This window comes from Elephas maximus, chromosome 5 (assembly GCF_024166365.1).
Source record: "Elephas maximus indicus isolate mEleMax1 chromosome 5, mEleMax1 primary haplotype, whole genome shotgun sequence".
In the NCBI taxonomy this organism is placed as follows: Eukaryota; Metazoa; Chordata; class Mammalia; order Proboscidea; family Elephantidae; genus Elephas; species Elephas maximus.
This window is the reverse complement of record NC_064823.1, coordinates 18,052,146-18,076,382: the sequence shown is the minus strand read 5'-3', so window position 1 is coordinate 18,076,382 and position 24,237 is coordinate 18,052,146. Positions and strand designations below refer to the sequence as shown.

Below are 24,237 nucleotides of genomic sequence, written 5' to 3'. Positions count from 1 at the left end.
CTGGAGAAAAATGTAGAACAAAATTCTAACTCACAAAAAAAGACCAGACTTTCTGGTCTGACAGAGACTGAAGAAACCCCGAGAGTATGGCCCCCAGACACCCTTTTAGCTCAGTAATAAAGTCACTCCTGAGGTTCACCCTTCAGCCAAAGATTAGACAGGCCCATAAAACAAAACAAGACTAAAGGGGCACACCAGCCCAGGGGCAAGGACTAGATGGTAGGAGGGGGCAGGTAAGCTGGTAATAGGGAACCCAAGGTCAAGAAGGGAAAATGTTGACACATCGTGGGGCTGGTAGCCAATGTCATAAAACAGTATATGTACTAACTGTTTAATGAGAAGCTAGTTGTTTTGTAAACCTTCATCTAAAGTACAATAAAAAAAAAAAAAGCTTACCAGAAGCCATCTGAGGCACAGTTGGTCTCTATTCAGCTGGAGCAACAGAGGAAGAAGGAGAGTCAGGAATTGGAGAGGATATGGAATGTGTGGCCAATTGCTTCCATGAACAACTGGCTCCTTTGCCATAACACCAGAAGAACTGGATGGTGCCTGGCTACCATTACTGAACACTTTGATCAAAGATTCTGTGGAAGAATCCTGATCAAAAGGGGGAAGATAGAAAACAGAATTTCATATTCTCATGGACTCCAGACTTTCTGGAGCCATGGAGGCTGGATGAACCCCTGAAACTATTGCTGTAAGATACTCTTTAAACCTTAAACCAAAAATATCCCCTGAAGTCTTCTTAAAACCAAATAGTTTAGCTTAACTAGTAAAAAAAAAAAGTCTGCCTTGAGCACTATTTTCTTTAAAGAACTATCTATATAAGATCAAAGTGACAACAAAAACTCAAATGATTAGATAAGAACCTTAGGAGGGCACTGAGTTTATGTTAATGGTGGAGGAAGAATTCAGAAAAGGAGGGTGAGAGTGTTTGCACCACTCAGAGGATGTAATGGTCGTCACTGGATTGTACATGTAGAAAACTGTAGACTTGGTGTGTGTTTTACTGTGTATACTCTCAATGAAAACAACAACAAAAATTTTTTAAAGGTTAAAAAAAGATTTATTTTACAGTAAAAACTACATACCAGTTGTTTGGGCTGGTGGAATTATGGGTTTTTTTTTTTTTTTTTTTTTGGTGCTTTTTTCCAAAAATGCTTTTGATGAAAATATATAAATATATAACGTTAATTTTTTTAAAAAGAGTTTCTTAGATAAAAAGAATTTAGTGATTAAGTTTAAATAAATTAAGTGAATGTTTTGTGCACAGCATTATACATTCTTACTCAATAAATATTTGTAATAATATCTGCTAGGAGCTGGAGATAGGAATATAAATATAACAGAGTCCCTACCATCAAGGAGCCCGCACTCTAGGATGATTTATAAATATTGTGCATACTTAAAGGATCCCTTGTGGGACAGTGGTTAAAGCACTCAGCTGCTAACTCAAAAGTCAGTGGTTCTAACCCACTAGCCGCACCGCAAAAGAGAGAAAGGAAGATGTGGCAATCTACATTTGTAAAGACTACAGCCTTGGAAACTCTGTAGGGCAGTTCTACTCTGTCGCATAGAGTTGAGTTGGAATTGGCTGGACAGCAGTGGGTTTTTACAAGTGCATACCTAAGTGTATGTGCATACACAGATCCTTCTTGGTGAAAATTACAGCCGATTTTCCCTGATTGAAAACTCAACACATTGTCTTAATTTTTAAAGGTGAAACTGACGTTTGAAAACGCGTATGCTGTGAAAAAGGAAACAACCCAAACAAACGAGAAAAAGGCACAGATGAATACAAGCGATTTAGTCAAACTTCTGTGGGGAGAAGAGGTTGAAGGTAGCCAGCAGAATATTCTAAACACTCCTCATATCATTATGTTCCTCTCACTACAGCTCGATTCGGATTCATCAAAGGAAGAGGTGAGTGTCTTCTCCAAAGTACAGAAGAAAAGGCAAGGACCTTTTGTGGTCTTTCAAGTAAATAGTAAGCATTTTTGATTTAAGGAGGAAACAAAAGGGGATTGACTTTGTTTAATTGTTATTGTTTAAAGTTGCCCGTGTATTTTATACACCATTATAGATATGACTGTTTCATAATATAAAGACGAGAATTATTCAGTTATTTTTTTTATTAAGCAGTAAGAAAAGAGAAGTTATGATTGCAGCATCTTCCAAGTTACCGGGACACTTTTTACATTTCACCGTTGATTTAATTATATCTCTGCTTGCAAGGAAAGCTTTGGTTTTTTTTTTTAACACTCTGTATTTTTTTATTATGCACTCCAAAAGACGATCCTGTTAGTTTACTTTTTTGTTGTTACCTAATTGAGGTATTATTCATATACGACAAAATTCAACAATTTTAAATGTACAATTTGATGAGTTTTGACAAATATATATAGTTGTGTAACCATCCTCACGGTTATGGTGTAGAATATGTCCATCACCCCAAAAAGTTCCGTCACACCCTTATGCAATCAGTCCCTCCTACTAGCTTTTTTTTTTATAATTTTTTTTGTGCTTTAAGTGAAAGTTTACAAACCAAGTCAGTCTCTCACACAAAAACCCATACACACCTTGCTACACACTCCCAATTACTCTCCCTCTAACGAGACAGCACGCTCTCTCCCTCTACTCTGTCTTTTCGTGTCCATTTTGCCAGCTTCTAACCCCGTCCACCCTCTCATCTCCCCTCCAGGCAGGAGATGCCAACATAGTCTCACGTGCCCACCTGAGCCAAGAAGCTCACTCCTCACCAGCATCCCTCTCCAACCCATTGTCCAGTCCAATCCATGTCTGAAGAGTTGGCTTCGGGAATGGTTCCTGTCCTGGGCCAACAGAAGGTCTGGGGGCCATGACCACTGGGGTCCTTCTAGTCTCAGTCAGACCATTAAGTCTGGTCTTATGAGAATTTGGGGTCTGCATCCCACTGCTCTCCATCTCCCTCAGGGGCTCTCTTTTGTGTTCCCTGTCAGGGCAGTCATTGGTTGTAGCCGGGCACCGTCTAGTTCTTCTGGTCTCAGGATGATGTAGTCTCTGGTTCATGTGGCCCTCTCTGTCTTTTGGGCTCATAATCGCCTTGTGTCCTTGGTGTTCTTCATTCTCCTTTGATCCAGGTGGGTTGAGACCAATTGATGCATCTTAGATGGCTACTTACTAGCATTTAAGACCCCAGAGGCCACCCTTCAAAGTGGAATGAAGAATGTTTTCTTAATAGATTTTATTATGCCAGTTCACTTAGCTGTCCCCTGAAACCATGGTCCCCAGACCCCTGCGCCTGCTACGCTGGCCTTCGAACCATTCTGTTTATTCAGGAAACTTCTTTGCTTTTGGATTAGTCCAATTGCGCTGACCTCCCCTGTATTGTGTGCTGCCTTTCCCTTCACCTAAAGTAGTTCTTATCTACTATCTAATTAGTGAATGTCCCCTCCTACCTCCCTTCCTCCCCTCCTCGTAACTGAAAAAGAATGTTTTCTTCTCAGTTTAAACTATTTCTCAAGTTCTTATAATAGTGGTCTTATACAATATTTGTCCTTTTACAGCTGACTAATTTCACTCAGCATAATGTCTTCCAGGTTCCTCCATGTTATGAAATGTTTCATAGATTCCTCACTGTTCTTTATTGGTGTGTAGTATTCCATTGTGTGAATATACCATAATTTATTTATCCATTCAACCATTGATGGGCACCTTCGTTGCTTCCATCTTTTTGCTATTCTAAGCAGTGCTGCAGTAAACATGGGTGTGCATGTATCTGTTTGTGTAAAGGCTCTTATTTCTCTAGGATATATTCCAAGGAGTAGTGTTGCTGGATCATATGGTGGTTCTATTTCTAGCTTTTTAAGGAATTGACAAATTGAATTCCAAAGTGGTTGTACCATTCGACCTTCCCACCAGCAGTGTATAAGTGTTCCAGTCTCTCCACAGACTCTCCAACGTTTATTATTTTATGTTTTTTGGATTAATGCCAGCCTTGTTGGACTAAGATGAAATCTCATTGTGGTTTTGATCTGCATTTCTCTAATAGGTAGTGATCATAAACATTTCCTCATATATCTGTTAGCTACCTGAATGTCTTCTTTAGTGAAGTGTCTATTCATATCTTTTGCCCATTTTTTAATTGGGTTATTTGTCTTTTCGCAGTTGAGTTTTTGCAGTATCATGTAGATTTTAGAGATCAGGCACTGATCAGAAATGTTATAGCTAAAAACTTTTTCCCAGTCCGTAGGTAGTGTTTTTACTCTTTTGATGAAGTCTTTGGATGAGCATAGGTGTTTGATTTTTAGGAGCTCCCAGTTATCTAGTTTTTCTTCTGTATTCTTTATAATGTTTTGAATACTGTTTATGCCAGGTATCAGGGCTCCTAACATTGTCTCTATGTTTTCTTCCATGATCTTTATCGTTTCAGATTTTATATTTAGGTCTTTGATCCATTTTGAGTTAGTTTTTGTGCATGGAGTGAGGTATTGGTCTTGTTTCATTTTTTTGCAGATGGATATCCAGTTATGCCAGCACCAGCACCATTTGTTAAAAAGCCTGTCTTTTCCCCCATTTAACTGTCTTGGGGCCTTTGTCAAATGTCAACTGCTCATATGTAGATGGATTTACGTCTGGATTCTCAATTCTGTTCCATTGGTCCATGTATCTGTTGTTGTACCAGTACCAGGCTGTTTTGAGTACTGTGGCAGTATAATAGGTTCTAAAATCAGGTAAAGTAAGGCCTCCCACTTTGTTCTTCTTTTTTAGTAATGCCTTATTTATCCGGGGCCTCTTTCCCTTCCATATGAAGTTGGTGATTTGTTTCTCCATCTCCTTAAAGAATGTCGTTGGGATTTGGATCGGAATTGCATTAAATGTATACATCGCTTTTGATAGAATAGACAGTTTTATGATGTTAAGTCTTCCTGTCCACGAGCAAGGTATGTTTTTCCACTTTTCTAAGTCTCTTTTGGTTTCTTGCAGAAGTGTACTGTAGTTCTCTTTGTATAAGTCTTTTACATCTCTGGTAAGATTTATTCCTAAGTATTTTATCTTCTTGGGAGCTACTGTAAATGGCATTGATTTGGTGATTTCCTCTTCGATGCTCTTTTTTGTTGGTGTAGAGGAATCCAACTGATTTTTGTATGTTTATCTTGTATCCCGATGCTCTGCTGAACTCTTCTATTAGTTTCGTTAGTTTTCTGGAGGATTCCTTAGGGTTTTCTGTGTATAAGATCATGTCATCTGCAAACAGAGATGCTTTGACTTCTTCGTGCCAATCTGGATGCGCTTTATTTCTTTATCTAGCCTAATTGCTCTGGCTAGGACTTCCAGCACAATGTTGAATAAGAGTGGTGATAAAGGGCATCCTTGTCTGGTTCTCGATCTCAATGGGAATGTTTTCAGGCTCTCTCCATTTAGAGTGATGTTGGCTGTTGGCTTTGTATAAATGCCCTTTATTATGTTGAGAAATTTTCCTTCTATTCCTATTTTGCTGAGAGTTTTTATCATGAATGAGTGTTGAACTTTGTCAAATGCCTTTTCTGGATCAATTGATAAAATCACGTGATTCATGTCTTTTATTTATGTGGTGGATTACATTAATTGTTTTTCTAATGTCGAACCATCCCTGCATACCTGGTATGAATCCCACTTGGTCATGGTGAATTATTTTTTGATATGTTGTTGAATTCTATTGGCTAGAATTTTGTTGAGGATTTTTGCATCTACATTCACGACGGATATAGTTCTATAATTTTCTTTTCTTGTATTGTCTTTACCTGGTTTTGGCATCAGGGATATGGTGGCTTCATAGAATGAGTTTGGGAGTGTTCCATCCTTTTCTATGCTCTGAAATACGTTTAGTAGTAGTGGTGTTAACTCTTCTCTGAAAGTATGGTAGAACTCTGCAGTGAAGCTGTCTGGACCAGGGCTTTTTTTTGTTGGGAGTTTTTTGATTACCTTTTCAATCTCTTCTTTTGTTATGGGTCTATTTAGTTCTACCTCTGTTTGTGTTAGTTTAGGTAGGTAGTGTGTTTCTAGGAATTCATCCATTTCTTCTAGGTTTTCAAATTCGAGTATAGTTTTTCATAGTAATCTAACATGATTTTTTTACTTTCAGTTGGGTCTGTTTTAATATCACCCCTCTCATTTCTTATTTGGGTTATTTGCTTCCTCTCCTGTTTTTCTTTTGTCAGTTTGGCCAGTGGTTTATCAATTTTGTTGATTTTTTTCAGAAAACCAGCTTTTGGTCTTGTTAATTCTTTCAATTGTTTTTCTGTTTTCTATTTCATTTAGTTCAGCTCTCATTTTTATTATTTGTTTTCTTCTGGTGCCTGTGGGTTTCTTTTGTTGCCCTCTTTCTATTTGTTCAAGTTGTAGCGATAATTCTTTGATTTTGGCCCTTTCTTCTTTTTGGAAGTGTGCATTTATTGGTATAAATTGGCCTCTGAGCACCACTTTTGCTGTGTCCCAAAGGTTCTGATAGGAACTGTTTTCATTCTCATTGGAGTCTCTGAATTTCTTTATCCCATCCTTAATGTCTTCTATAATCCAGCCTTTTTTGAGCAGGGTATTGTTTAGTTTCCAAGTGTTTGATTTCTTTTCCCTGCTTTTCCTGTTATTGATTTCCACTTTTATGGCCTTATGGTCAGAGAAGATGCTTTGTGATATTTCAATGTTTTGGATTCTGCTAAGGCTTGGTTTATGACCTAATATGTGGTCTATTCTCGAGAATGTTCCATGTGCACTAGAAAAGAAAGTATAGTTGGTTGCTGTTGAGTGGAGTGTTCTGTATATGTCTACGAGGTCAAGTTGGTTGATTGTGGCATTTAGATCTTCCATGTCTTTACTGAGCTTCTTTCTGGATGTCCTGTCCTTCACCGAAAGTGGTGTGTTGAAGTCTCCTACTGTTATTGTGGAGCTGTCTATCTCACTTTTCAATGCTGGTAGAGTTTGTTTTATGTATCTTGCAGCCCTGTCATTGGTTGCATAAATATTTAATATGGTTATATCTTCTTGCTGTATTGTCCCTTTAATCATTATATAGTGTCCTTCCTTGTCCTTTCTGATGGATTTAACTTTAAAGTCTATTTTGTCAGAAATTAATATTGCCACTCCTGCTCTTTTTTGATTGTCATTTGCTTGATATATATTTTTTTCCATCCTTTGAGTTTTAGTTTGTTTGTGTGTCTAAGTCTCAGGTTTGTCTCTTGTAGGCAGCATATAGATGGATCTTGTTTTTTAATCCATTCTGCCACTCTCTGTCTCTTTATTCGTGCATTTAGTCCATTTACGTTCCGGGTAAGTATGGATAGGTCTGAATTTAGTGCAATCATTTTGATGCCTTTTTTTGTGTGTTGACATTTTCTTTTTCCCAGTTGATTTTATGTGCTGAGTAGATTTTCTTTATTATATTGTCCTTTCCTCATATTTGTTGTTGTTGATTTTGTTTCTGCTGAGTCTGTATTTTTCCCTGGTGTTTTATTTTGATGAGTAGGATAGTTTGTCTCCTTTGTGGTTACCTTATTATTTACCCCTATTTTTCTAAATTTAAAACTAACTTTTATTTCTTTGCATTGCCGTATCTTCCTCTCCACATGGAAGGTGTATGATTACATTTCTTAGTCCCTATTTATTATTTTAATGTTGTCTTCTTTTATATAATAACATCGCTGTTACCCTGTTTTGAGCTTTTTTTTTTTTTAATAATCTTGCTTTCTTTTTTTGGATTTCCCTGCCTTGGTTGACTTCTGGTTCCTCTGCCCAGTGTTCTAGCCTTGGGTTGATACCTGATATTATTGATTTTGTACCAAAGAACTTCCTTTAGTATTTCTTGTAGTTTTGGTTTGGTTTTTATGAATTCCCTAAACTTGTGTTTATCTGGAAATATTTTAATTTCACCTTCATATTTAAGAGAGAGTTTTGCTGGATATATGATTTTTACAGGAAATTTTTTTCCTTCAATTTTTTAAATATGTCATCCCATTGCCTCTTTGCCTGCATGGTTTCTGCTGAGTAGTCCGGGCTTATTCTTCTTGGCTCTCCTTTGTAGATGACTTTTTGTTTATCCTTCGCTGCTGTTATAATTCTCTCCTTATCTTTGGTTTTGGCAAGTTTGATTATAATATGTCTTGGTGACTTTCTTTTAACATCTACCTTATGTGGAGTTCCATGAGCATCTTGGATAGATATCTTCTGATCTTTCACAATATCAGGGAAGTTTTCTGCCAACAAATCTTCAACAATTTTCTCTGTATTTTCTGTTATCCTTCCCTGTTCTGGTACTCCAGTCACTCATAGGTTAGTTCTTTTGATAGAGTCCCACGTGATTCTTAAGGTTTCTTCATTGTTTTTAATTCTTTTCATTGATTTTTCTTCAAATATATTAGTGCCAAGTGATTTATCTTCCAGTTCAGAAATTCTAGCTTCTACTTGCTCAATTCTGCTCCTCTGACTCCTATTGAGTTATCTAATTCTGTAATTTTATTTTTAATCTTCTGAATTTCTGATTGCTGTCTGTCTATGGATTTTTCCAGCTTATTAAACTTTTCATTATGTTCCTGAATAATCTTTCCCATTTCTTCAATTGCTTTATCTGTGTGTTCCTTGGCTTGTTCTGCATATTGCCACATTCCCTTCCTGATGTCTTGAAGGGTTCTGTATATTAAACTCTTGTATTCTGCATCTGGTAATTCCAGGAATGCACTTTCATCTAGAAGATCCCTGGGTTTTTTGTTTTGAGAGCCTGTTGAGGTGATCATGGTCTGTTTCTTTATGTGACTCGATATTGGCTGTTGTGTTCGAGCCATCTATAAGTTATTGTATTAGTTTATGCTTGCTTACTGTGTCGTAGCTGCTTGCTTTGTTTTGTTTTGGTATACCCCATGGGTTGCTTGAGTGAACTAGCTTGATTATTTTTGCCTTTGGAGCCCTGGTGTCCTGTCCCCAGCTGGCTAGAGCTGTTATCAGGTATATCAGTCTAGGAGTCCATTCAGTTTTCTTGTATGTATTCAGCTCAGGTTTCCGGGTAGCTGATATCAAGTGTGTGGTACAGGCTCTGTCCTACAGTCTTAGAGGTGCAGGGGTGATTGGCATATATACCGGTATCTGATTGCAGCAGGGGGTCACGCTCTGAACAAGGCAGGGGGCTGAGAACCGACCCCAAGTGTCTCCACAGAAAACACTTCTCTGTCGCGTAGAGCATGCTGGTGGGTGGGTTCTGCAGAGGGACCATGGGCTCCCAGTGTTTTTGGTTGTAAGGACTGGGAGGTACCAGTTATCTTTGGACCCCTGTTGCAGGTGGCTGGGTGACCTGAGTGGAGCTACCAGTCCTTAGGTCCCTGATGTGGGTAGGTGAGGACCTTGTTTAATAGGCAAAGCAACATCAAATTTCAAATACCCAGCTCTCCACTGCACAGCTGAAATGGTTGGAGTTTGCCAACGAGGGCCTATTCTCCCGAAAGAGGCCCACACAGGTCCATGCAGAAGGAAAAGGTGCTGAAGGTCTACGGACGGTTTATGCCTGGACAGGAGCTGCTTCTGTCCTAAGCTACCCTGGTTAGTGGAGCTAGCAAATTATCTTTTCCCCTCAATTGCAAATTTTTTCCTTCCCCAAGGCTGGGAGGATGGCTCTAGGTGCTCACCAGGGTCTATCTCAGGCCCAGGGATTCAGCGGCTAAAGCCGGCTTGGGGGTGGGGGGTGAGGTAAAATTACGCAAGTACTTAGCTTTTGCCGAGAGCGCTGTTCTCCTCAGGTTCCACAAGTGTGAGTAGGCTGTGTGGGTGGCTGCTTCTCCCTGAGGAAATTGTGGCCGAATGGTAGTACCAGCCTGCTGCCAACGCCGACGCCGCTCTGGGAATGGTGCCTGAGGGCTCCCCGCGATTCAAGTCTGGTAACTCCTCTCCCCTTCTGAACTGTCTCTTCCTCCCCCTGCCCCTCAGTTTGTTGTCTAAGCTTGCCTTTGATGCTCAGGGCTTCCAGCTTGTCACAGATATACTCTTTGCACTTGTTTTTTCAGGTCTTTGTTGTAAAGAGGGCTTTCCGGAAGCATCTGTCTATTCTGCCATCTTGGCTGTGCCTCCCCTCCTGCTAGTTTTTAATGCAAGGGGGTGTAGCATTAACTTTTCTTCCATAATTTATAAATAGTTTTCTCATTTTAAATTGTCTCTTTTCATTCATTCATTTCTCAGTGTTTGTTAAACACCTGTTGTGTTCATCGTATTGTGTTAGGCATTGTTGTTGGTAAGTGCTATCAAGTCGGTTCCAACTCATGGCAACCCTATGTACAACAGAACGGTATCTCACAATTGTTATGCTTGAGCCTGTGGTTGTAGCTACTTTGTCAATCTCATTGAGGGTCTTCCTCTTTTTCGCTGACCCTCTACTTTACAAAGCATCATGTCCTTCTCCAGGAACTGGTCCCTCCTTATTGCATGTTCAAAGTATGTGAGACAAATTCCTGCTTCGAATGAGCTTTCTGGCTCTACTTCTTCCAAGACAGATTTGTGCATTCTTCTGGCAGTCCATGGTATATTTAATATTCTTTGCCAACATCTTATTTCAAAGTTATCAATTCTTCTTTGGTCTTCCTTATTCAGTGTCCAGCTTTCACATGCATTTGAGGTGATTGAAAACACCATGGCTTGGGTCAGGTGTACCTTAGTCCTCAAGGTGACATCATTGCTTTTCAACACTTCAAAGAGGTCTTTTGCAGCAGACGTACCCAGTGCAATGCATCATTTGATTTCTCAACTGCTGCTTCCATGGGCATTGATTGTGGATCCAAGTAAAACGAAGTCCTTGACAGCTTCAATATTTTATTCATTTATCATGATTTTGCTTATTGGTCCAGTTGTGAGGATTTTTGTTTTTGTTATTTGAAGTGTAATCCATACTGAAGGCTGTGGTCTTTGATCTTCATCAGTAGGTGCTTCAAGTCCTCTTCACTTTTAGCAAGCAAGCTTATGTCACCTGCATATTACAGGTTGTTAATAAGTCTTCTTCCAATCATGATGCCAGGTTCTTCATATATTCTAGCTTTTCAGATTATTTACTCAACAGACAGATTGAATAAGTATGGTGAAAGGATACAGCCCTGACCCACACCTTTCTTGACTTTAACCCTTGTTCTGTTTGAACGACTGCCTCTTGATCTATGTACACATTCCTCATGAGCACAATTAAGTGTTGAGGAATTCCCATTCTTCAGAATATTATCCATAATTTATTATGATCCACACAGTTGAATGCCTTTGTGTAGTCAATAAAACACAAGTAAACATCTTTCTGGTATTCTCTGCTTTCAGCCAAGATCCATTTGATATCAGCAGTAATATCCCTTGTTGCAAGTCCTCTTGTGAATTGGCTTGAATTCCTGCAGTTCCCTGTCAAGTTACTGCTGTAACTGCTTTTGAATGATCTTCAGCAAAATTTTACTTGCAGTGATAGGAATGATAGAGTTCGATAATTTCCACATTCTGTTGGATCACCTTTCTTTAGAATGGGTACAAATATGGATCCCTTCCAGTTGTTTGGCCAGGTAGCTGTCTTCCACATTTCTTGGCATAGACAAGTAAATGCTCCAGCCCTGCATCTGTTTGTTGAAACATCTCAATTGATATTCCATCAATTCCTGGAGCCTTGTTTTTCACCAATGCCTTCAGTGCAGCTGGGTTGTTGTTGTTAGGTACCATTGAGTCAGTTCCGACTCATAGCGACCCTATGCACAACAGAACAAAACACTGCCCAGTCCTGCGCCATCCTCAAAATTGTTGTTATGCTTGAGCTCATTGTTGCAGCCACTGTGTCAATCCACCTTGTTGAGGGTCTTCCTCTTTTCTGCTGACCCTGTACTCTGCCAAGCATGGTGATGCAGCTGGGTAGATAGTTATTTTCTGTAGTCTGTCTTAAGGTAGCATTCCATTGTCTTCTAACTTTCATTGCTATTAAAAAGTCTACTACAGTCTGTCATTCCTTGGTAAGGAATCTGTCTCTTTGTTCAGTTTGTTTCTTCTGCTATGTCTAAACTTTCATTTATTCTCACCATTTTATTTTTTGTTTAAACAATTTACATTTTTATTTCTAGAAGTCCCTGAAAAGTTTTTAACTAATGTGCATTTCAAATCCGCTGTGATATTCCTGGTAGCCTCTTGTAGCTTGCTCATCTTTTGATTCTACTCTTTATTTCTCTGAACTTTCATACATAGCTCTTCTCTATTCTCTATCATCTCATTCCACTGTCTCTAATCCTGGCAGTACTCTCACTCGAGGTGGCTTGCTCTCGTACGTGCTTGGGGATCTTTGTGAACTTATTGTTTGATTTTGTCTTTGGGAATCCTGTGGTTCTAAAGAATTCCTTCCTCCCAAGAAAATTTGCTTCTTCTGCTTCTTGCATGGACCTAAGGCACTTAACCCTTACTCAAGGGTCTGGGTTTAACACAGTAGTCCTAGGCTCAGCTCACCTGCCTTGCTACTAGCCAGGTTGAAGCTGTTTTAGGCATCAGCCTTCAAAACAGCCCTGCCTCTGTCCTCACCACTCAGCCACTCCCAGCTGCTTCCTCAGCTTGCTTTGGCAGTTGGTGGGACCAAAGGGGAGTGGAAAGGTCTGAGGAGGATATCCTTGGAAACCTTTCTACTTCTGGCACATCTAACAATTCAACAAGTTTGTAGATCTAGTTGTTTTCTGCACAAAGGTCTCTCAAAGCATCTTATGTACCATAATGCTTCAGGTAGAGGTAAGATCTTAAAAGTGTTCAACTAATCTATATTTCTTTGCTTTTGAAACCCTTTTAGCCTATATTCTGTGCTAAGGCTATTTTATCCAAAAGGTATATTTCCTTGTGCTGCTTGATATGTCCTAATTCAGTCAATAATTGAAATGGAAAAGAAGAGATTTACTTAGATGTATTTTTGTAATTTTCTGAGTTCTGAAAATATATTGGTAACTAGGGTTAGTAATGCTAATTTATTGCTTGTATTACTTTTTTCTTACATCTTTTAGATAAATGAAACATTTAAGCATTTACTAAATAAAATAGACAATTTTCTGGGATGGTAACAACCTGGATCTTTCTAGGTCATTTTGGGGTAGACTGTTGCTAAGATCTTTTGTCAACCTTCCCTTTCTTTCCATGGGAAAGTGTGTAGATATTTCTCAAAGGAACAGGTTTCTGTCTGTTGCCAGCTCTGTATCAGCAATGTAATTAGGAAAGGCTTTTTATTCTTACTGAACAGAGTGGAGGCTGCTGCACATGCATGCAGCTAACAAGTGCTTAAACATACAGCTAATGAAATTGGTTGGGAACTGGAGAGCTTGCCAGGTCTTTGATAGTGAGACTTTTAAAACTGGAATAGAGACTTCTCATAGGACCTTTTCTACTGTTATGACATATTTTACTATAAAATGCCATAGGGTCATTTTGTTTTTCTGTTAATTACTTATTTAATAAAAATTTCTTCAAGTTACAAGATTTGGAAATGTTAGCTGGTAATTGAGATTTCAGAAAACTATTCAAAGAGCATATGGTTATTTGTTTAAAGAGTGTTTTGTGTTTTGGCAAAATATGTTAAAATTATTTATCAGCCAAGGTTTAAATTTATTTAGTAGCCATAACAGAAGATCTTAACTGATGTTTGGCTACATTTCTAGGAATAGATTAATATTTTAGTAACTGTTTTTACTATAGAAATATTGCAAGAAAATTTGAGTTGTTAGCTAGAGTGTATGTGGTCAGTATGTTCCAGCAATTTGCATCTATTGAATGTACTTAGTAAATGTAAAAAACAGCTGTCTCTAGTTGACTATTATTTACGTTTGTCCTATTGTAAAAGTTACCGTAACGTGGACATTATGTCATGTGATTATTTCTTACATATAGAGACCAAAGTAGAACAGTGTTTAAAGTGATAGAAAACTAAGAACTGATGGTATTTAAGGGATTTGGACTTTCAGTAGTGACTGTATTAATATTTATGGATATAGTACCTAAACAGCACAACTGCATACTACTCTGAATTCTCCGTGGTTTCTATCTAGAAATTTGTATTTTTTTTGCTTTTAATTTGCTTTTGGGCAAAAAATGACATGTTGCTTTAAGTAACAGCAAAACAGCCAGGTGCAGAATTGTCCATCCCTTTTAATAAAAGTTCTAGCACAGTGCACAATCTGGCTTTGAAATTTGTTGTTTTATTTTGTAAAAACTTTCCTGGGAGCTTGCTATTCTTGGAAATAGAAAAATATTAAGCATTTTATGAATTATCTTATAGAGCTAGTATTTATTATAATTAAAATAAAGTGTGCTGTCTTTTAAAGTTGCAATTCATATTAATTTGTGGTGTGCACATTCCTTTAATGTTAAGACAGACAAAATTATATGATTTCATAATAGTTCTTTCTTTCTTATCTGTACTTCTTTAGTTTTGTATTCCCACTTTGTAAGTTTAATTGCAGTCTTGTTTTGGGTATAAATATTTATTTCACCTGAAGATGTTGAAAATTATCTTTTAAAAGTCAGTATGAAAGTAATTAAAAGTTACATGTGGTGTCTATGTGGATATGTAACCACAAGGGGTAAGAATATCTGCATAATGGAATATAATAAAATATTAGTATTAGAAATTCTTGTAAAGGAGATTAAGTTTTAAAACATGTGAAATTCATTTTAATTAGTCCAACTAATCAGTATCCTACTCAATATATATTTTGGTATCATAACCAATTTTGACAATCTCTAACTTTTTTGCAGATGTAACGTTTTAGATGCTAGTTAGTGAGTTAAAATTCCAGGCGTATCTTGTGTTTGAATAAAACTGCATTTGATGCTGAAGGGATTCATTTTTTGTTCTTTTCTTAAAACAAAGCATGAACTTTACATGACAAAAATAAGGGTGAAAAATTTAGAGGTTTGATTTCTCTTTCTTTTCATTTAACAGCAGGAAATTCTTTATCATTATCCAGTGTCTGAAGCATCTCGGAAACTTAAAAGTGTGAGAGGGATATTTCTCACACTCTGTGACATGCTGGAAAATGTAACTGGGACACAAGTTACCAGGTAATAACTGATTTTAATTAGCTTAAATTCTGTTCCTTTCAAGTTCTTTTCTTTGGTTCTGACAAACGAAAAGCTAATACAAGGAAAACCATGTCTATTATACAAATATAATTGTATCTATTATTAACCCCACGAGTCTGTCAATTTGCCGTACTGTGCAGGCATGCATGATGCTGGAAGCTATGCCACCAGTATTCAAATACCAGCAGGGTCACCCATGGTAGACAGATGTCATTTGAGCTCCCAGACTAAGACAGACCAGGAAGAATGACCTGGCAGTCTACTTCTGAAAAAAATTAACCGGTGAAAACCTCATGAATAGCAGCAGAACATTGTCTGATATAGTACTGGAAGATGAGCCCCTCAGGTTTGGAAGCACTCAAAATATGACTGGGGAAGAGCTGCCTCCTCAAAGTAGAGTTGACCTTAATGATGTGGATAAAGTAAAGATTTCAGGATCTTCATTTGCTGATGTGGCACGACTCAAAATGAGAAGAAGCAGCTGCAAACATCCATTAGTAATTGGAATGCGGAATGTGCAAAGTATGAATCTAGGAAAATTGGAGATCATTAAAAATGAAATGGAACACATAAACATTGATATCCTAGGCATTAGTGAGCTGAAATGGACTGGCATTGGCCACTTTCAGTCAGATAATCATACGGTCTACTACGCCAGGAATGACAAATTGAAGAGAAATGGCGTTGCATTCATCGTAAAAAAGAACATTTAAAGATTTTGAGATGGATTTTTCATGTTTTTTTTCCCCCCCTTAATTGTTGCTAGGCAATACCTTGCATTTGGTAAAAATGACTGAATACAGAATTTTTCATATAGTTAGAAAATGTTCTGCCCTTAGAACAATGATAGAAAAATACAGAACAATATACTTTAGGAGGGCTATTCAGCACGCAGTATTGGATTCAGTGAATGGATAGTTTTATTCAGTGATAGTTTTCTTTGGTGATGGATAGTTTTATTCGGTGATGGATAGGCAAACATTGATATCAAATAACTTTTTGAAAAATAAAGAAAACAAATCATATAGTCTGTATAGAGCCAGATTATCTCAGACCATATTGTTTTATCAAGCTCTGATTCTGAAATGCCATGTTAACTTATGAAGAGAAGGGTCCAAAGTTACTGAGTTTTCTCTTTTTCATACCGTAAATTTAAGGATTATAAACCATTATCCTTCCTTAATATTTCAACAATTATAGAAATTACAAAGAAAGTTTATCACAAATTTAAAAACCCCATGATAACTGATAAAATACCAAGTTGGATTTTCTGGGGTTTAGCTTTTTTTTTTCTTTTTCCATCTTCTGATAAAAATTATACCTCTGTGATGTTAAAAGAGGTAGCACCTACAAGATAGCAAGACAACAGAAAGAAAAATTTCCTTGTTTTTCTAAGTAAAAGTCAGATTTAACTCTGGGACTTTTAATATAGTGTATATAGAAAACAGGAGCCCTGGCGGTGGAGTGGTTAAGCACTTGGCAGCTAGCCGAAAGGCTGACAGTTCAAACTCACCGGCCCTTCTGAAGGAGAGAGATGTAGCAGTCTGCTCCTGTGAAGATTACAGCCTTAGAAATCCTATGGGGCAGTTCTGCTCTGTCCTATAGGGTCGCTGTGAGTTGGAATCAACTCAGTGGCTCATAGCAATAACACATAGAAAATATTAGTTTATAAACAGTAGTAGCTGAGGCTCCACTTAGTGTATAAATTTTCATTCATAGGAGTATGTTGCCCATCTTTTTTTCCATCTTATTAGGAAGGAAATTTGTTTTAGGTTTCTCCATATGAGTTTGGATTTTTTTGTCTTTTTTTTTTTAACCTGTAAAGGGTAGATGTTATTGATATTTAGATCTTGTTATTAATTACATGTGGAAAGCAATAAATGGACATAGAAAAATTTTTTTGAGAAACAAATATGAAAATTATTTCAAGAGTTCTTTAGCAATGTGTGTGTTGCTTTAGTTGTATACAATTTTTTTAAACCATAGTGATATTAAAGTGTGGCTATAATAGTCTAATATTGGTCTAAGAGTATATATGCTTTTAAACTTTATTAAGGCAAAAATTGTATTCTTTTTGAAAAAAATATATTTAGTAATTAATATTTAAAATTTCACACGCTTACCCAGTGCAGTATAGAAGGTGCTCCATATCCTAAGGATTCCGCAGATAAAGACTGATTTATGTATTTTCATTTAAAGAAAAAAAATGCTAACTATATTTTTAACTGATCTTCCCACCCCCTACCCACACCACGAGAAGGAATCATTGTGTTTCTAAATTTACATAGTTCATTATTGTATCTCTTTTTAGAACATTTAATTTTTTCTACCTACACTGAAGTATAATTGAAGTACAGTAAACTGTACATATGTAAAATGTATAATTTGATTAGTGTTGACATAGGTGTATATATTGAAAGCATCCTCACAATCAAGATAATGAATATGTCCATCACTCCAAATGTTTCACTGGGAACACATTTAAATTTGACATATATTTTGGTTAAAACTTGTTGCCGTCAAGTTGATTTTGACTCATGGTAACCCCATGTGTTACAGAGTAGAACTGCTCCATAGAGTTTTCTTGGCTGTAATCTTTAATGAAGCAGGTTGCCAGGCCTTTCTTCCGTGGCATTGCTGGGTGGGTTTGAACCTCCAGCCTTTTAGTAGCCTAGCATAAGCCATTTGCACCACCTAAGGACATATATTTTGGTTACTTGTTTATATATCTGTGTTCCATAATGAATTATCATCTTGTGAGCTGGGACCACATCTTCCTTTCTTCTTAATCTCTTTTAGCAAATCTTGTACCTAAATAGGCAATCAGAATAGGTTTGTTAAATTTAAAAACCAGGATGGGAGTTTTCTGTTGAAAAAAACTGCATATAACACTTGATGTTAGCAAAAGAATGTCAACTTTTTAATTTAGAATTGGTCTACTCTTGTTTGACATCGACGTGTGTGTGTGTTTGTGTGTGTATGTGTGTTTAATATTTTAGAATATATTTTTGTTGTGAGGTAATCCCTTGCCTTTTCTGTGTAGTGGTTAGGTATATGCCAAGAAATTTGCTTATTCAGCACGCAGTTCTTAAATCACTATACGAGATCTTTTATGAATGCTTATAATCTTATGATACTTAAGGATATTCTAACCTTGTTTTGATTTTATTTTTTCTTAGCTCCTCCCTTCTTTTAAGCGGGAAACAAATTCATGTGGCTTATTGGAAAGAATCTGACAAGTTGTTGTTAATTGGCCTTCCTGCTGAAGAGTAAGTTGAGATTTTTGTTTACTTTCAAATCACTTCTAAAATACTGTTGACAAAGTCTATCTCATTAACATTATAACATTTTCATCAAAAGGCAAACTCCTTAAACAGTTATAGAATTCAGGGGTGGTTACACTAGTATAATAGCTACCTGTATTCATTTGGTATAGATAGTACAGAAAGATGCCTTGAGGGCTCAGCCGGACCAGTTAGTGTCAGTACACTTTTCTCTGAGGTTTGGCCACTACAGAGATGGCTGAGAGATGAGCTTGTCCTCTGCTCAAACTTTTGGCAGTATCATCGTTTCGATTTTGCATATTGGAGAATTTGGACAATTAAGAGTCAAGAGAATGGTATTTTACCTGATGTTAAGCACTCCTGGGAAAACAATAAATCTTTAACTCTGACGTGACTTCTCTTCTCTCAACTTTTTTGCAAGTATTGTGAAATATATCTTGTTTCAGTAGTTGGAGGTGAGAGCAGGATAGACATTTATAAAAAGCTGACCATGAGCCCACTGACTTCCTTAGGTACTGTACATTCCTTAATCTCACATAATCTTCAAAATCATCCTGAGGTCTATTTAGTGATCACGGGCCCATTTTATACATGAGAAAAGTAAAATGAAGAGAGGGTTAAATAACTTGCCACAGGTCACATAATCAACAAGAGGCAGAGTCGGAAATTGAATGAGGGTCTGTCTGAATTCTAATATATTGCTTAGCTAATGCAATGTAGTAACCATTAAAAACTGGGTGATGGGGAGGGAGGTTGAATATAGAGAACAGCCCCAGGGAGAAGAGTTTAACTCCTTTTAGACTAGTCTTCTGTCCCCTGTTCAATGATTTTTTAGAAGTTGTAACTTAGACTCTTGCCTACTTTAAAAAGCAATCGAGCAAATTTTATTAAACTATTAAACACACTTTAGTTTTCCCTTAAGAAGCCCTAGTAGCCCAATGGTTAAAACACTCAGCTGCTAATCAATAGGTTGGCAGATCGAACCTACTAGCTGCTTTGTAAGAGAAGAAGCCTGGCAATCTGTCCCCTAAAGGTTACTACAGCCCGGAAGCTCCATGGAGCGGTTCTGCCGTGTCCTGTGGGGTTGCTGTGAGTCGGAATCACCTCAGCAGCACACGACAGCAGCAGTTTGCCCTTTATTTAAATTTAACCCTTATAACTCTTGCATGCTGTTTACCAAATAGTAATTTCAAAAACCTCAAATACTGTAGAGAAATTTGGAGAATACCAATTCAGATAAATTTTCTCTTTATGTTGCATCGAGCTTACCAAGGAAGAGAATGGTGGACAAAAATCCATTATTTAGCCAAATCTCAATCTCGACACAAATACAAGTATTTTCCATTACGAATGACTTTGTTAACCAGATTTCTTTCAATATATAACAGTGTATTATCTATTGTTATATAACAGATTACCCCAGAATTTAGGGACTTAAAACAGTAAACATTTATTATATCATAGATATTTTTGTGGGCCAGGAATTAAGGAGCAACTTAGCTGGATGGTTCTGGCTCAGGGTCTCTCTTGAGGCTGTAGTCAAAATGTTGACCAGGAATAGTCATTTGAAAGCTTGACTGGAGCTGGAGGACCTGCCTACAAGGTGAGTCAGCACACCCCTGTTGTCAGGAGGCCTCAGTTCCTTGTTATGTGGACCTTTCCATAGAGCTCCCCAAGTGTCCCAGCCACCTGTCGCTGGCTTCTTGTGAGCAAGTGATCCAAAAGAGAGGAGGAGGAGGTGACTTTAACACCATTTATACCCTAGTTTTAGAAATGGCCCAGTCATTTCCACCATATACTATTCATTTGAAGCAAGTTATTAAGTCCCACCCATACTCTAAAAACACCAAACCAAACCCATTTCCATAAAGTCGATTCTGACTCATAGTGGTCCTATAGGACAGAGTAGAACTGCCCCATAGGGTTTCCAAGGAGTGACTGGTAGATTTGAACTGCCGACGTTTTCGTTAGCAGCCAAGCTCATAACCACTGTGCCACCAGGACTCCCACACTCTAGGGAAGTGGAATTAAGCTCCACCTTTTTGAAGTGAGGAGTATCAAAGAATTTGTGGACACGTTTTGATACTACAAACAGGAACTCCAAAGGTGGCTGTAGTGAAAAATTATCAAAATGATTATGTTTTGAGGGTGATTTTAATTTTACACGGAAGGAGATATATCATGCAAGTATGGTTCAAAATTTTTAACATAAGGAGATAATGTTGTTGTGACATGTACTAGATGGTGACTGTCTTTAACCAACAAATATGTGCTTTTCTGTCTAAAAAACGACTCCTGTTAGGAGACTGCCTTGTGTCAGTGGGTAGAACTATGAACAACTAAGGTATTTTTTGAAAGTAGGGGTTTACAAGAATTGGAGGACATCTAGAATAAGGTACTTGAAGATGTAGAGGCAAGGTAAAACATTTGTCTTTAAACCTTTGTGGTAGCTCAAAAGGCAAAAGAGAAGAAACAGAAAGTAAAATGGTAAGAAAAAGGCAGCGTAGGCAATTAGAGACGGGAGAGGAAGCCCCGCTAAGGAACTGAGCAGAGGCAGCCCAGACATACTCTGACACCACCAGCCGAGTTAGTTAGGCAGACAGATACAGTTTTCAGGAGAGGCTTTATCCTGAGGCCAGAAAAGGATAAACTGTCAGTGCTGAGCTTCAGACTAAGGTTGTGCTGCATAGGGGATCCTGTAGCCAGTTTCTCAATCTTTAATACTTGATGGGGGGAGGGGGAAATTCCCTAAGTATTTATATCATTCCTCTCTTAGAGAGCTTGGCTCAATAAACCAGGATGAATTTGACGATCCTCTTTATTCTTTATCCTGAGCTTCAAATCAAAAATAAACCCTAGGCACCTCTTTACCCTTCCTCTCTTAATGCTTAAACCCAGAGCCGAATTACGGCCTCTGAGGCCCTTGAGCACTGATCACCTGTGGTCCCCTCTCCTCTGCTTACTCATCCATTCAGATGGGATATGTGAGTTATATATATGTATACATATGTGTGTGTGTGTCTTAGCTATCCATGATGTAACTTATTTTTAAATTATGTACAAGGGGACCATAGGAGACAAATGTCAATGAAGGTGTTGAAGTGGTAGGAGCCTCAAAGCTTAAACAACCTTGCACGTGGGCACTGTCAAGACCCTGCATGAACTTTAACTCCAGCCAGCACATTCTCACGAGTTGGAGTTGGCATTTTCATTTAGTGCCTTGCCAGTTGCCTTCCATTGCGGCACTCACTTTCCCTTGTGCCCTGTCTGCTTGGCATCTATGGGTCTTTACTTTGGACAACTGGTGCCCCTGTTTTATTGATGCCCTAAGCATGTTACCTTGCTTATTGAGTAATCCATCCCTGGTCAAACCAACCGTCTGTACCAGATTATTTTCTTTATACCATCTTGTTTCCCATAACCATGACAGGTAGGTATTATTATTCCCATTTACTCAGAATGGGAAATGGAGTATTGAGAAGTCATGTACAAGCACCTCCTCAGTGTCAAGTTATATGTCTTTGTGTCTGCAGCATTGTGTGCATGGTTTGTAATTGAACTGGCCTCCCTGGGATTCTTCCCTTGTCAGCCAGTATGTTTCCCTCTGCCTTTTACAGGCTAGGTGAAAAAAGTGCTGCCCCAGAGAGGATTGGAGGGGGATTCATCATGGTCCAGGAACATGTGTTTTCACAGGGAAGATCATTCTTTTGATCACAAAGATCACGTTGAATAATGGGAACTTAACTAGGAAGGAAGTGTGGGGTAGTGGAGAGAATTAACTTTATAACGAAGAAGATGTATGCTCGCTGAAAGAGTCTACTCCCTTTATGACCTGGCACTAGTTACTTCACTTCTTGGACCTCAGTTTATCCATTGGTATAATGGGGTTGTGGATTGAATTGTATCCTCCAAAAATGTGTGTCAGCTTGGCTAGGCCATGATTCTCAGTATGGTGTGGTTGTCCTCCATTTTGTGACCTGATGTAATTATCCTATGTGTTGTAAGTCCTAACCTCTATGATGTTAATGAGGCAGGACACAATCTACAGGACTAGGTTGTATGTTAAGTCAATCTCTTTTGAGATAGAAAAGAGAGAAGCGAGCAGAGAGGAAATGGACCTCATTACCACCAAGCAAGAGGAGCCAAGAGCGAAGTGCTTCGCTGCGTTGAGAAGCTCCTAGATCATGGGAAGATTGATGATAAGGACCTTCCCCCTGACCCAACAGAGAGAGAAAGCCTTCCACTGGAACTAGCACCATAAGTTCAGACTTCTAGCCTCTTAAACTGTGAGAGAATAAATTTCTGTTTGATAAAGCCATCCACTTGTGGTATTTCTGTTACAGCAGCACTACATAACTAAAACAAATAGGGTGTGCAGTAATGAATGACCTTAACCAAAAAAAAAAAGAAGAAGAAGAAGAACAAAGTTTGGCCCTTGTTCTTAGTTCCTGAGAGATAAGCCTTGGAATTTCCTGAGTTGCTCAGGTGGCTTTATTATCTAAAACGTCCAGATCACACCTGAGGATTCGTACTCAGAGTAATGAGTGGGGGCTAGCCAGACCAGAAGGATGTTAGCTAACCTCAGGAGGCATGATTTAACCTATCATGCATATGCAAAGAGGCCTCAATCATGACTACATAATGATTGTGACCAGTAAAAGCTCTGAATACGGCAGCTCTGAGAGCTTCCTATTTTGTGAAGGGAGGTTGACATGCCCTCTTTGGGATATGGAAGCTCCACATTTGGAACCCTCCCAGGGCTCGCCCATGCATCTCTTCTTTATGATGATCCTGATTCGTATCCTTTTACTATAATAAACCTATAATTGTGGGTATAGTACTTTCTGTGACTTCTGCAAATCATTCCAGTGAATTATCAAACCCGAAGCCAGCAGGCGAAGGTGAGGGAGCCCAGGGGAGGCCCCTAAGCTTGTGGCTGGCATCCTGAAGGGCTAGTGAGAAAACCCAGCAAGTCAAAAGTAAGGGTGTCGTGCAGACTGCTGAGTTTGCAGCCTAGTAGACGGTCTGAAGGACAGTGTCCTTTTAACTTATGAGGTCTGCTGTAACTCCAGGTGGCTAGGGCAGAGAGAGCGAGTGCTGTGCAGAGGACTGGTGTTAGAGATGATTGAGAAGCGGGAAAGTGGGGATTTGATTAATCCTCACATATTGGGGATTGGATTTATGTTGATTCTTATCCACGAACAGAGATAGTAAGACCTATCTTGCAGAATTCTAAGGCTTTAATGAGAAAATGTAATTCCATGGCCTGCTTTCTTTCCTTTCTCCATTTCATTTCTGTGACAAAGAGAAATGTAGTTGGAGGTTCATTTGAGATCTGCACGATACTGGAAAGTATAAAGAATTTATCATTTCTTTCTGTGGGCCCAGGTACTGCACTAAGTATTTTATATGCATTAATTTCATTTAATCCTCAGAATCAACCTGAGAAGTACTTAGTGACTTTTGGCCCCATTTTACAGATGAGGAAACTGAGCCCTAAGGAAAGTTAAATAACTTGCCTATTTGTGATCTTATAAAAAGTCCCTATATGACTCATGCTAAAACCCCAAATGTAGACCTCAAGGTGATAAATTGCTGATGCAGTAAACAGCCATTTTTACGCAGCTACAAAGCTGACAGACACACTTTTCACCTCCTTTATATATAAAATGTAAAAATGTTCTGCTGCTTTTAGATATAGATCATTTGATTTTGCTATAAAATAAATAGCTGTGTTTTTGCATTTTTTAGAGTTCCTCTTCCTCGGCTAAGGAACATGATAGAAGATGCTGCCCACACTTTAAAATTTATGTATGGTTCTTTAGATAGGTAAGTTGAATCACAAGTTTTAAGTATATGATTCTAAACCAGTTTTTCCGCTTCGTCTTGCTCCTTGCTT

The 24,237-nt window shown here is 38.2% G+C and overlaps 1 protein-coding gene across 1 annotated transcript in view; it reads left to right on the top strand.

Annotated features, from left to right (window-relative positions):
- Nucleotides 1-24,237, top strand: part of INTU (inturned planar cell polarity protein) — an 85,471-nt gene that overhangs the window by 27,873 nt on the left and 33,361 nt on the right. Inside the window, exons 4-7 of the mRNA XM_049885364.1 lie at nucleotides 1,720-1,923; nucleotides 14,915-15,033; nucleotides 18,234-18,323; nucleotides 24,090-24,167. Of these exons, the coding sequence (XP_049741321.1) occupies nucleotides 1,720-1,923; nucleotides 14,915-15,033; nucleotides 18,234-18,323; nucleotides 24,090-24,167 (491 nt within the window). The remainder of the gene's footprint in view (nucleotides 1-1,719; nucleotides 1,924-14,914; nucleotides 15,034-18,233; nucleotides 18,324-24,089; nucleotides 24,168-24,237) is intronic.